The sequence below is a fragment of the Pelobates fuscus genome, chromosome 1 (genome assembly GCF_036172605.1).
Source record: "Pelobates fuscus isolate aPelFus1 chromosome 1, aPelFus1.pri, whole genome shotgun sequence".
Lineage (NCBI taxonomy): Eukaryota > Metazoa > Chordata > Amphibia > Anura > Pelobatidae > Pelobates > Pelobates fuscus.
The window spans coordinates 85391787-85406488 of record NC_086317.1 but is presented as its reverse complement, the minus strand read 5'-3'; the positions used below and the strand labels follow the sequence as shown (position 1 = coordinate 85406488).

General features: G+C 41.8%; 1 protein-coding gene across 1 annotated transcript in view; it reads left to right on the top strand.

Annotated features, from left to right (window-relative positions):
• SPAG5 (sperm associated antigen 5) overlaps positions 1-14702 on the top strand; it is a 40941-nt gene that overhangs the window by 9340 nt on the left and 16899 nt on the right. The window contains exons 10-17 of the mRNA XM_063444242.1: positions 501-2245; positions 2350-2533; positions 6675-6758; positions 8087-8224; positions 11175-11294; positions 11523-11615; positions 11702-11836; positions 13157-13229. Of these exons, the coding sequence (XP_063300312.1) occupies positions 501-2245; positions 2350-2533; positions 6675-6758; positions 8087-8224; positions 11175-11294; positions 11523-11615; positions 11702-11836; positions 13157-13229 (2572 nt within the window). The remainder of the gene's footprint in view (positions 1-500; positions 2246-2349; positions 2534-6674; positions 6759-8086; positions 8225-11174; positions 11295-11522; positions 11616-11701; positions 11837-13156; positions 13230-14702) is intronic.

Here is a 14702-nt window from a genome sequence, read left to right as displayed (position 1 = left end):
ATGGCCTGATGGAGGGTATTAATGGGGCTTAAAGATGCCTACTAAGACGCGCTACTATAATGCCCTATAATGAAATCCAGGCAGTATATAATTATTAACGGCTCCCATAATACTTTTGAGGAGCCGTTAAGAGTAAGAGTGTCAGTGCCATCTCACTGCTCAATTCTCTTCCATTTAGGAGTTACTTTGTGCACCCTAGTCGCACCTCCCTGCATGTGACTTGCACTGCCTTCCTAAACCTTTCCTGTGAAGTGAGATTTAATGTTTACACTTCCTTTACTACAAATTCTATTTAATTTACAAATTATCCTGAAGTGAGTCTCATATTCTACAATACCATGTTTTAAGGAAAATCGATTTTATGATGAATTTATTATGAATATGTTTCCTACTTCCTACAATGTGAATCATGGTTTGTTTGTTTTTTATTGTGATATATATTTATTTTTTCTCATTGTGTGACATCCATTATGTTTTATTTTTTGTTTGTTTTTACATAGGAATCTTCATACAGTACAAGTACTCCTGTCAATGTTTGTAATGACTCTTTGGTTACTTCGACAGACTGTATAAAAAGGAAGACTAATAAACTATTGCCATGTTCTCTTTTTGAGTCCCGATTTGAAAAATGTAATCTAGAAGCCCCTACTTCTAATCTGGCAAGTAAAGAGCATTCCAGTCAGCCTAGCCCAAATCTGCAACTCTCAGAGAATGTATCTTCTTCATCTGAAATGAAAGCACTTCCTGTTCCTGATGTAAAAGCTAACAGGTCAATGGAAGTGAAGACTTCTACTAAACTGGAACTTGAAGAAAGCCAAGACTTAGGGAATCCTGAATCTAAAACCGATAAGCTTCAAAATGATGCTGTTCACTCATCAGTACTTTACATTAAGGAATGTTTAGCTAATAGGAATGAATATCTTACAACTGTTTCCAGAGTTGATGTACCTGTGATGGAAGAAGATCAGAGCAGAACATTACATATTGTAAACCATACTTGTGAATCATTTGCCCCAGAAAACGAAAATTTAGTTACTTCAAACCATACAAGTCAATCTTTAAAGGTGTCTGATGATTTACTTAGTATGTCCGTCAGCGACCATCCTAATCTATGTACACATGGTAAAATCTGTGATAGCCCCTCTGTAGAAACGAGTCCTGTAAATCTGTGCCCATCTCTATCAACAAATGAGTGTCCCTCAATTGCTGAGGAACTTGAGTTAATAGTTGACTCTGACAAGTTGCACGATGGTCTAGCTGATGGCACATATGAAATTGAACCCGTTCTTCATGTTAGAACAGAGCAGATGTTTAAACAAGCCACTGTGTCGCCCTGCCCGGGAGAAAGTAATGTAATTGCTACAGATGAAGAGATGCTCCTGTTTGAGTCAAACAATGTTTTTTTCAATGAGACTTTTGAACTTCCAGATTTGTTGCAATCTGAAACTGAACTGTACCAAATCTTGACACAGTGTGTTTCATGTTTTTCACCTGAAAGTCTAACTGATAAGCCTCCGGATATGGATAAAATTCCTAATGACCAAGATGATGATCCTTCAAAAATCTCCATAACTTTGGATCCTGAGAATATGACCGACAAATCTAATTTTGTAAATTTCACAGTAACAAGCAAGAATGCAGAGCAGAACACTGTAGCAGAGTCGACTTGCAAGGGCTTGTCTTCGGATAGCTGCTTTCTTCAGACAGCGGAAATGCTAGCTGACCATGACATATACAGTAATGAATTTACAGACGTTTATGCTTCTCTTATGGAAGACCATATTCCAGATCCAGTTTCATCGACAGCGAGTGGTTTGAAAGCACGATCTGTAAAACATTGTGACCATGATTACATTTCTGTAACTGCTGTTGATAAGACTGACACACCTCATCTCTGTAGACCGCTTTGGCCATTATTAAATGCTAATAGTTCTGCATTCAAGGAGAACGGAGGAGGTATGGATCTGTACCCCTCCACTAATGCAAGACACAGCTGTACTCCTCCAATAATGCAGCTACATCAAACATTGCACAGTGTTCCAGTGTCCAGTATAAGCACATGCAGCAAACCTGTTCCAACTTTAGAGAGCTCTCCACTGGAATGTGGGACATCCATAACACCAATAACACAATCAAGTAATGCTACATGGACTACACCCATTATGTTGCTCAACAAGAGTGTTAACACCTCGCAGCATTGTTCTGGAAAAGACTGTGCCTCAGAGACAGACTCCCTTCTTTGGAAGTAGGTTCTGCAGTTTTGTCTGTTTTAATTTTTGTTCTTTTTCTACTGTCTGAATTTTTGCTGCATTTTAGGGATTAATTTATTTTCTGTTCCACCGTTTCCAGCTTTTCCCGGAGCTCGCTGTGTGAGACATCGCGAGAGGAACTGATTAATCGATTAGAGAGCAGTTCAATTGTGATCCAAATTCTCTCCAGTCAGCTCCAGGAATGGCAAAATAATGGTGCATCTCTAAGACCGTTGGAACAAAAAGACTCTTCAACACAGACCTGTGCTACTTCTACCACTGCAGTAAGTAGGTAGAGTGTAGACTTATTTTAGCAAAGAACGGTATAAATGATGTTTAGTGAATCAAGGTGCAACATGTTTAATAGACAATGAGTGTGAGCTAATCATGATCCAGCAAGCGTTGGTCCAGAAATATAGTATTCGGGGATAGGATACAATATCTGAAATAACCTTGAGGAATCATGTTAAAAATGAGGACAGCAAATAAAAGTGAGTGCAAACACGTAAAATATATTAAAAATAGCCAGCTATTGACTGTGAATAGTGCCATCATGGAGATGGCCAATAAAGAGTAGGAGATTAAATAAATATATAAAATAGGAAAAAACCTAGATACTCCTAAAAAGTCCTCAAAACTAAATCCTGCTACTTCAGGGAGAGAGAATCAACCAGAAGAATTGAAACCGGTGGATATAAGTAATAAAGTAAGTATAGATGGCTAGTGTTAATCCCACTTGTCTAGCAAGTGCTTATTAAGCTTAGTGTAAAATAGAATCAGTACCTCAAAGTCTTACCACAACAGGGGTATCTGCATGTCCCTAGAAATGCTAAAAGATAGAGAAAAGAGAGTGCAGAGAGGTACAAAAGCACTTGAAAATATAGCCACAAGACGTGGAAACCCAAGAGACCGAGAATTGTCCAGAGCAACTGCCTTGCAAAGACTTCTCATTTTGCTGTATTGGGAAGTCTGTGATTGGACAGCCACAGAAAGTCTGGGCGGGGTTTGAAGGGGAGGACTTGCATATGATTAAGACAATAGAACACAAGCTTTTGCAAGTTGTCTTTGCACATTTTTATTAGTAGTATATCTACTAAACAGTGAATTATTGCGTGATCTAAAGATAGCCTTCTATTTACGATGCATTATAATTCAAAGGTTATTCAGCATTACCGTATTTTTCGCTCCATAAGACGCACCACACCATAAGACGCACCTAGTTTTTAGAGGAGGAAACCCAGAAAAAAAAATATTCTGAACAAACTGTCCCATAGTGTTTCTTACTATGGGACCTTTTATTCAGAATATTTTTTTTTTCTCCCCTGTCCCATAGTGTTTCTTACCACCCACTCCCCTCTCCTGTCCCATAATGATCTTTAACCCACCCTCCCCTGTCCCATAGTGATCTTTAAACCCTCTCCCCTGTCCCATAGTGTTCTTTAACCCCCTCCTCCCCTTGCCAATAGTGTTCTCATCCCAGTGTGTTCCCCCGTCCCCTCATCCCAGTGTGTTCCCCCGTCCCCTCATCCCAGTGTGTTCCCCCGTCCCCTCATCCCAGTGTGTTCCCCCGTCCCCTCATCCCAGTGTGTTCCCCCGTCCCCTCATCCCAGTGTGTTCCCCCGTCCCCTCATCCCAGTGTGTTCCCCCGTCCCCTCATCCCAGTGTGTTCCCCCGTCCCCTCATCCACGTGTGTTCCCCCGTCCCCTCATCCACGTGTGTTCCCCCGTCCCCTCATCCACGTGTGTTCCCCCGTCCCCTCATCCACGTGTGTTCCCCCGTCCCCTCATCCACGTGTGTTCCCCCGTCCCCTCATCCACGTGTGTTCCCCCGTCCCCTCATCCACGTGTGTTCCCCCGTCCCCTCATCCACGTGTGTTCCCCCGTCCCCTCATCCACGTGTGTTCCCCCGTCCCCTCATCCCAATGTGTTCCCCCGTCCCCTCATCCCAGTGTGTTCCCCCGTCCCCCCCATCCCAGTGTGTTCCCCCGTCCCCCCATCCCAGTGTGTTCCCCCGTCCCCCCATCCCAGTGTGTTCCCCCGTCCCCTCATCCCAGTGTGTTCCCCCGTCCCCTCATCCCAGTGTGTTCCCCCGTCCCCTCATCCCAGTGTGTTCCCCCGTCCCCCATCCCAGTGTGTTCCCCCGTCCCCCCATCCCAGTGTGTTCCCCCGTCCCCCCATCCCAGTGTGTTCCCCCGTCCCCCCATCCCAGTGTGTTCCCCCGTCCCCCCATCCCATAGTGTTCCCCCGTCCCCTCATCCCATAGTGTTCCCCCGTCCCCTCATCCCCATAGTGTACCCCCGTCCCCTCATTCCCATAGTGTACCCCCGTCCCCTCATTCCCATAGTGTACCCCCGTCCCCTCATTCCCATAGTGTACCCCCGTCCCCTCATTCCCATAGTGTACCCCCGTCCCCTCATTCCCATAGTGTACCCCCGTCCCCTCATTCCCATAGTGTACCCCCGTCCCCTCATTCCCATAGTGTACCCCCGTCCCCTCATTCCCATAGTGTACCCCCGTCCCCTCATTCCCATAGTGTACCCCCGTCCCCTCATTCCCATAGTGTACCCCCGTCCCCTCATTCCCATAGTGTACCCCCGTCCCCTCATTCCCATAGTGTACCCCCGTCCCCTCATTCCCATAGTGTACCCCCGTCCCCTCATTCCCATAGTGTACCCCCGTCCCCTCATTCCCATAGTGTACCCCCGTCCCCTCATTCCCATAGTGTACCCCCGTCCCCTCATTCCCATAGTGTACCCCCGTCCCCTCATTCCCATAGTGTACCCCCGTCCCCTCATTCCCATAGTGTACCCCCGTCCCCTCATTCCCATAGTGTACCCCCGTCCCCTCATTCCCATAGTGTTCCCCCGTCCCCTCATTCCCATAGTGTTCCCCCGTCCCCTCATTCCCATAGTGTTCCCCCGTCCCCTCATTCCCATAGTGTTCCCCCCCCTTGTCCCATAGTGCATTTTCCCTCCCCTTATCCCATAGTGCATTTTCCCTCCCCTTGTCCCATAGTGTCCCATAATTACTTACCTGTCTTGTAGCGTGGGCCGGCTTAACAGCGCGCACCGCTGTACAGGAACTTCAATTTCAGTTCCGGTTTCCGGCGGGACTGTAAGGAAGTGCGCACTTCCTTTCAGTCCCGCCGGAAACCGGAACCTGAAATTGAAGTTCCTGTACCGCGGTGTGCGCTGTGCTGCCGGCCCATGCTACAAGACAGGTAAGTAAAGCTTCACATTCGCTCCATAAGACGGACAGACATTTACCCTCACTTTTGAGGGGAAAACAACACTATGGGACAGGGGAGGAGGGAGAAAAGAACACTATGGGACAGGGGAGGAGGGAGAAAAGAACACTATGGGACAGGGGAGGAGGGAGAAAAGAACACTATGGGACAGGGGAGGAGGGTGAAAAGAACACTATGGGACAGGGGAGGAGGGTGAAAAGAACACTATGGGACAGGGGAGGAGGGAGAAAAGAACACTATGGGACAGGGGAGGAGGGAGAAAAGAACACTATGGGACAGGGGAGGAGGGAGAAAAGAACACTATGGGACAGGGGAGGAGGGAGAAAAGAACACTATGGGACAGGGGAGGAGGGAGAAAAGAACACTATGGGACAGGGGAGGGGGGAGAAAAGAACACTATGGGACAGGGGAGGGGGGAGAAAAGAAAACTATGGGAGGGGGAGAAAAGAAAACTATGGGACAGGGGAGGGGGGAGAAAAGAACACTATGGGACAGGGATGGGGGGAGAAAAGAACACTATGGGACAGGGGAGGGGGGAGAAAAGAACACTATGGGACGGGGAGGGGGGGAGAAAAGAACACTAAAAAAAAAGGGGAAGGGGGAGGAAGATTGGGGGGGGAGCACTATAAGAGAAGGGAGAAGGAAAGTTTTTCATATTAGATGAATTAAATTAATTAAAAAGTCTAATATGAATAAAATGATAGGAAAAAACGTTTTGAAAATCATTTGGGGGGGAAAAATTTGGTTTCGTTCAAGAGCATCCTGAATTTTTGGTTTCATTTTTGGCCTATAAAAAAAGTCAGTTTCGGTTTTCGGCCAAGGGCATCCTGAATTTTTGGTTTCAGTTTCGGCCTATAATTTTAATTTTGCTGCATTCCTAGTAAGCACTAATCTTAGAACACCTAAACCGCAAAAAAATGTGTTTTTGATGAACTGAATATCTCCTTATGTCATGCAAGTTAGGCCGAGAGACATCTATGCTCTAGTGTGTGTAACACGTGGATTTAGAACTCTAAAGCCGTCTTCTTTTAAACCTTTTCTCCGTACCGAACCACAAGTGTCAAAATGAAAAAAACAGATTGTATTTTTCTGGGTCTTGTGGACAGTTCTGAAAAATACTCCTCTAAACCCTTATGTGGATTCCATTCACCATTAACATAGTCTCTTTTTATATTCCAGGAATTGGATAAGACCCAGTTCTCTTCCATAACGGAGTTTGCTGAGATGTTGCATGAGATAAAACAAATGGTCAATACGGACTTGGTGAGCTGCCCCTTTCTTTGAACTGAACCCTGCAATGTAAATTGTTGTGTGAAGTGGTCTGGATGCCTATAGTGTCCTTTCTAATTTGTTTTTAAAGGGACACTATAGTCCGTTTCTACTGCTTGTCCCTGCAAGCTTTTTAATGTAAACACTGGCTTTTCAGAGAAAATGGAGTATTTATATTGCTGCCTAGAAACATCTCCAGTGGCAGTCACTCATACAGCCACTACAGGTGCTCCATTGGTCAGTGCTGCACAGTGTCAGTGTGCAGCACTGAAGTTCAGCATCTCCAAGCAGGGAGACTCTGAACATTCCTCGTAGAGATGCATTAATTCATAGCATCTCTATGAGGAGATTCTGATTGACGCAGCTTTTGCTGCGCATACGTAATACCACCTAATGCTTTCCTATGGTAAAGCATTGGATTGGCTAAAATTGTCAATTCTGATGTCTGTTTGATAAGGCGGAGGCAGCGCCGGCAGACCCACGAGCTCTGGAATAAAAGTGTTTTCTTTTTAATGGGGAGAAGTGGGGGGACCCTGGGACTAAAGTGAGATTTTAACACTATAGGGTCAGGAATACACAATTTTCAAGAAGTGTGGAGAACTGCTCGTAATATTGCAAAGTTTAGTCTAAAATAAATAAATTTTCCAACTTGGTTATTTTGGCCTGCAATTTCTAGTCCTGCTGAATCCTTAAATATATATATTTATTTGGTTTCTATGGTTTTGTGACTGATCTTTTGCTTCTGGTGATAAACCTTTTGAATTATACAATTGAGCTTTAAAGAGACACTGTATGTACAAAGGCCACTACCACTACATGTAGTGGTATTGATGCCCAGATGCTTTACATCTGTCAGTCAGTCGTGAGTTTAGCAGATGGCAATCAATCAGACAGCCACTAGAGGCAATTCTTACTAAAGACTTTAGAAAAGGTAAAATCTTAATGTTTGGCATCATGATGACACAGAACACAGTGACATTTCCTCATGGAAAAGCATTGTAATAAGAAGAATCCTATTTGAGCAGCTTTGGATTTGCCTGAGATTGCCAGAGTGATAATCTCAGAAGAATGTGGAGCCGGTGGTCTTGTAGTTTATTATGATGTTTCCAGTAGTCTTCAATGGCATTATTTTCCATAATTCACGGTTTACTATCATGCATCCTATGTGTATATAATGCATGTGTATATGTGCAGTGTGCCAACCTTGCTAATCTGAGTTTATTCAGAAGAATATATTTCTACAGTGTGACTCATGTGGTGTATATAAAACTATTCCCTGCTCTTGCCTTTATTTATTTTTTAAATTTATCTTTATTTATTAGATAGGCCAATTAAGGGTCCTCCTAGCCGATCACATGACATTCTTGAGTAAGGTGAAAGAGAAGATGCAATCTATCGTGTTTGAAAGGGAAGAAGAAATGAAAGCCAATTTAGAAAAGGATCTGTGTGCCAAAGAAGCTGTAATTATTCTCTATTCTTTATTGAAAAGCTATATTAAATATTTTAATTGTCTCCATGCTGCACATTGTTAAAGGGACACTATTGCCATCTAAACAAATTAAGCTCAATGAAGACGTTTTAGTTTATAGATCATGCCCATCCAGTCTCACTGCTCAGTTCACTCCCATTTAGAAGTGAAATCAGACTATTAACAGAGCAGGGAATAAGAAATTCTAAATTAAACAGAATTTGCAATAAAGTTCGAACATTAGATTAAAGCTTAGTCCAAGCAGCAGTCAAATGGGATATAGTTCCCAATTCCTCACAGGACTAGCATTGAAAAGGTTAAAAAATGCAGTCTCCACCCCTCTTTCTCCTCCTCTCATATAAAGGGCCACTCCACCCTGAGCTCCCCAGTATTTGCCTGTCCTCAAGACAGGTCAGATAAGATTTGTGCCTACTCTTGGCAGAATAGGTGAAGCTACTTTTTCTGTGTTTTGGACAGGCATGGTGAGGGGGCTGTGGCTCCTGGAGGGCTCTGTCTGGCGTTTGTTTCACTCCATCACATCCGCCCAATCCGTGCCTATGGATGGAAGAGGTACAGGTGCGTCTGTACGCACGGCTGGGAGGCTCAATATGTGGAAAACACACTGAGGTGTTGTTGCATTCCACTTACGGATCGTAGAGTGCTACGCACGTGCGGAAAGCAATCTTAACGCATGGCTCCAATTTTTAATCTAGAGCCTGTCAGGATATTTAAACCAGCAGTAACTCTCTGTGTGTGTGTGTGTGTGTGTGTGTGTGTGTCTCTGTCTCTGTCTCAGATTAGTTACCAGTGTGCTCTCACCAGCCCTCCAGCACACTGGAGGCCTATTAAGGTAAGACAACCTTAATAGTCTCTCTTTGTTTTCTAAATGAGTTCATTTTTGGCTATGGGACTGTTGGATGCAATCCACATTAGCCTCTGTGTGTTGCACAATTTTTTCCTACAAACAGCGAGGCAATTAGGCAAGGTTGTTGGTACACCAATTCCTTATATTCTCTTTATCCATATAGAAGGTGCAAGGACAGTTAAAATGAGGTATTTAAGGTAAGTTTATGTTCCAGCAAGCTTGACCCAAATTTTAGGCTATTTCCAAGACTGGCAGAAAATGGTTTAATGAGGCAAAATCACTTTAACCCTTGAGATTATAACTCCTATAACACGTGAGATGCAGCATCAAGACGAGAGTTGTTAGTATTTACCATCATGTAAATTATCTAAATTTTGGGCGTAGTTTTTTCAACTAATGAAAAGTTTTATCTAAAATTGAATTCCAGGGCTTTTATGGATAAAATGTTCCCCTGGTTTTATCAGGGTTAAATAGTTAAGTTCAAAGACAATTAAGTTACACCCACCTGCATTTATTGATTCCCTATTAAACATTTCTGATATGTCAGATTCTGGTTAGGTGAAAAGTAAGGGTTCTGGTACTTGGGCACTAGGTTGTCGTATTTCTTTTAGCTCCCCCACCCCCCCCCCCCCCCCCCCTCTATTTTCTTTTCTACAGTGACCATTATCAAGTAAACCTCTGAGCATTCAAACAGCAGCTTTCGAACCCTTCTGTGGATTTTTAATTCACCCTAAGCTATGCTTTTGACAATAGTCTTAGTGTAGTTTCTCTCTTGTAGCGATCAAATGGGTTTCCTTTTTTTTTTTTTTCTTTTATCACTTTTTTCAGTTTTTATAAGCTTCTGTTCTTTCTGGTACACCTTATTTCCGTTGTTGTATGTGTATTGTCTGTTTTTTGTCTTGGGATAAGTTGGACGGAGGCCCCCTTTTCTTGGCTATTTATGTGACTTTATTTAATCTGCCCTTTTCTATATTTTGACCAGGATCTATAAGATAACAATCGTCTTTTATCTAGGTTTACATGTTAGGATTTAAAGATAACAATATCTGCATGTGTATTCCTGTCTAGTATGAAATCCAGACTTGCTGGTATTAGAAAAGCACAGCTTTCTCTTTTACTCTATGTCCAAAGTGAGCATTAGATTCTTTTAATAACCTCCACTCACTCTTCCTGGGTCATGTCAAATTTATAGCATTATCATCCAACATGACTGGATTTTCTTGGATTGGTAATTGAATTGGAAACTGTCAGCCAACTTCTATGGGCTAAAATGAAAATATTTTTAAATTTTCAGTTTGTATTCTTTAGGAGGTTAATTGGTATCTTACCAAACCAGGTGTCAGTGACTTTGAGCATTAGTTCCCTCCCTTTTTACTATAGACCAAAATTTAACCTATATTAGTTTCACTAGATTCGATTTTTACCTCCCCAGTTTATTAAAATACCTGATCTTACACCACAGGGGTCTGTTGCTTAGCCCAGCAGGGCCAGATTAATATAGGTGTTATTGGAGTAGCAACTCAATGCCTATGCTTTAAACTAGGCACAAATGGCCACAATATATATGGACAGTTTTATTTATTTATGCTTTTCTTTGTTTTTATTCTGAAATGAGTTGCTCCAACTAAAGTGTTTATCCAATCCTATCAAATGTCTTTATCAGTTTTCCAGTAGTCAGCCTGTGCTGCCAGCAATTGGTTTGATTATAGTAGACTGTTTATAGCACTTGTTTTTTTTTTTTATTAATTTACTTTTTCATATAGATAAGTGTCTAAGTGACACAATACACTAAACACATTAAAGAACCCCAGTGAAAATATGAATAACGAGCACTTGCCCTTCTGTATTCTTAAAAACTCGAGAGAATATAGGATTTCTCCAAAACCTGGTTTTATGTCTGTACAGGTGATTATTTCCATTAATATGAACATGTTGTATGTCACATTTGAATTTTGAGCTCCAGTGAAACTTATTACTAACTGTGTGTAATGTCGGCTACTGTTGCTTTAACATATGAAGCAACGTAAGGTATTTGTCTTTTTAAATCTTTCTGACGGCTAATGTTTCATGCATGCAGGTGGACCAGCGTTTGAAAGATCTTGAGACTCATTACTCCACGATCATTGCTCAGATGCAGGAGGACGTTGAATCTGGGAAGCAGCTTAATGAGGCTATCACACAGGCCTATGAGCAACAGGTAAACGTTCGTAACTTTGGTGTAGTTTACTAATCTGTACTTTGTGGTTGGAAAACCTGAAAACCACATAGACTTCCCCTCCACCACCCTCTTTTACTTTGATAATGTTACTGATTGAGCAACCAAGCCATGTACATTGTATGTGTATCTACACAAAATTCAGAGACTGACCAGTTCACTTTAATGAAGGATTTATTTGGATGACTTTATTTGTGTTTTATCCTTTAGTGTTCTTGTAATGCAGAATTGGGGAATTTGTCCCAGGCATTTCAGTCTGTTTGTGAACAAATAGAAGATGGTCAAACCCAATTGCAGTTACAGGTAATAAATACTTCTCATTCTTGGAAGACTTTAATCCATTTTGCTTATTGCTAATTTTCATATTTTCTATCTCATTTTTCTTTAAGTTTTCCGATGCCAGGGAACTGATATCTCATCATTACCAGCTGCTGGAAGCTATGAAGACAAGAATTCAAACCACTCTCCAGGAGTATGAAGTAATGAAGAGTGAGAGGGACATAGCCTACCAGGAAAATGAAGGCGTGAGTATTGATGGATGGAAGTGTATGTCAATATAGGAAAATAAAAGATTAAATGTAATATCAATATAACATGGCTGCCTGTCATGAATAATAGACGTGCGTAATGTGAGGAGATATACTACGCTTAGGAACCTAAAAGATAATGAGGAAACTTTATAAGAGTTGCTTGTTAAATCTGAAGCACATATGCTTTCTATTTAACAACCCGTGCCTTAAGTCCACCAATCCCTCCACTAGTCCTGTGAGAGACCCTTTTCACAGAGATGCCCTTGGGGATGTAATTGGCAAATTGGATGAACTGGGGAGAAAAGCAATATAAAACCTCCAGTCCAAATGTGGGAGGGGGGAACTAGGCACACTCCGGTCAACTTGATATTTAGCTTTCTCCAAGCCAGTAGATTAGACATTTCTCCCATCCAAGATTTGCAAATACCCTTCAAAACTATGCAATCAGGGGTAAATAACCTCAAACAAGGGTGGCCAGTCACTTTAGTAGTGCATCATCTCCTGTTAGGACTTTGCCATATGATAGCCCAAAATTACCTCAGACACATTATCACTTCTATGGAGGAGCTGCAAAGCAGTGTGTCTATCAAGCTGGGCAGTCAGGCATTCCTCCCGAGGTATTGGTGGGGAAAAGCAAGTAAAAGCTTACTCCAAGCACCATGACCACTTCAGTGATTTTTAGTGCTCATACTGCCTAGAGTATGTGTGTGCAGCATTTTGCTATTAATGGCATTAGCCAGCCTGGAGCAAGAAGCGCCAGACGGCCAATGATATCTGCCCATGTTCTCCCCTCAACCCATCCTTCCTAGTGTCCTGTTGTGAGAGAGTGTGACTTCCAATATGAGGATGTGGTGGCAGGGAAAACGTGGCTTGGCGCTGGAATGGAAGTAAGTTGGGGGATTGTGCTCAAACAGCAGCCCAAATGTTACTCTAACCAAAATCAGTTTTCTGGTTGAAGTAAGTGTTTTTAAGGCGTTTTACTTGCCTCTTACTCTTCCTCCACAGTGCTGACGATTTTACTCAGCTCCTTGTTGTCAAACCGTTTTAGTACAGTTTTCTAATTTAACTGTGTTCCACCGGGCCCCTGTGCTGCATCCAGTCTTCTCCGGCAAGAGAAGCCATATTGCTCTAAAAAGTAAAGCAATTTCAGTGCAGTACTGCGCTCACTGGCTGATTGCTCTGTTAATTGCCTATTTGCAATGTGCTACCCTATTGGTGCATATAGCTTGCCAAATATTTCCGTAATTTAGCTACATAGATTTGTTGGAACGTACAATCTAATAGTGTATTCATTTATTTTCCTCTTGTTTGTAGTTGTGCATTCAAGTGAATGAACTGAAATTTCAGAATGACCAGTTGCAAAGTGAGACTTCTCATGTAACCTCAGGTTTGTGGATTTCTTCTTTATTTAGTATTTCAGATTAAAGATTTAAAGTTCTATAAATTGCACAGGTTTCACCCATGGTGGCCCTTGCCTCCTCAAATTACCTTTAATGAAACTATCCTAACTAAACCAAACAAGCGACTCTGTTGAAATTGCATAATTTTTTATTTATATATTTGTTAAGCAATGTTTAACAAAAAGCATAAAGTGCCAGCAACCAGTAAGAACCGCTAGGACTCTTATGTTGAAGTCCATTATTCACTGAAGAGGAAATGCTTTTTTTTCAAATGGTGGAACACAAAGGGAAGCAGGGAGAGGATTAATGGCTGATGGGTCCCAGGCTGTTCAGCACTGCACCACCCCATCCCCTGTGTGGTCTACTATCTTTGTTCATATATGCAAAAATATCAGTATTTCTATTTTCCCACATTTACTGGGGTTGAAGCGTCTCCTTTGACATAACGGTTGTTAAATCTACTAATTGTTTATATACATCTTATCTGGAGGCGGAGACCTCATGCCAGCCTCCCTAGGACCACAAGCCCTCAAAAGGTGGAAACTTCTAAAACTGTGTTTTTCATTTTTCTTTATTTATATTTTGGCTGAGCTTGTCACTTATTAAATGCTGCATACACTATGTGCATAAATGCAAATCTGGGTTTGCTGGAAATCTTGCTACTTAACTGATTTACAATTATCAACCTTGGATATAGACATTATTAGTGCAAAGCATATTTTGGATAACTGCACCACTTTGTTATTTAGAAAACCTCTCTAAAGTGAGTACAGTCACTTGTTTGTTAAACACCAAAATAAACTTGGAATTGAATGCAAAATGTAATATGGTTGTTTTAATAGAAAACTAGCACTTGCTAAAGGAATAAGTAAGCACACATACTGTCGTTGCAGTGTCAGAGATCCTCTTCTAGAATGGTTCTTCTATTCTCCTTTATCTGTCTGTTGTCTGCATTTGAGGTATAGGTCCTCAACATGGCTCTCTATGCTGAAAACTGATTGACAGATTAGTGGAGGAACCACTCTATCATATTTTTGTTATGGAAAAAATAGTAAATGGTTTATATTTGCTATTAATTCTGCAACCCCAGGGCTGTGTTTTTTGTTTTTTGTTTTTAATGTTCTTTACCTCAAACAACTACCAAATGGTATTAAAACAAAAAAAAAGTGAAGCGAAATCTGTAACGACCATCATAACAGTTTGTGGTACTGGTTATGTTGTTTTGCTTTCCTTTTAAATACCAACACTAGATAAGGTTTAATATAACTTATATTTAATAGTCGATATTAGTCTAAAGCAGTGATCGTTAAACCATTGCACATGTCTGTGGATTATATTTCGCATTCTGCTCAGCCAGGCCTTTTATGCTGCCTGAGTCTCAAAGTGCCAAGTTTCACGATCACTGGGGAAAAGTTATATTACTATACTATGTTTGGACAATAATTGTTCTAAATGTACTT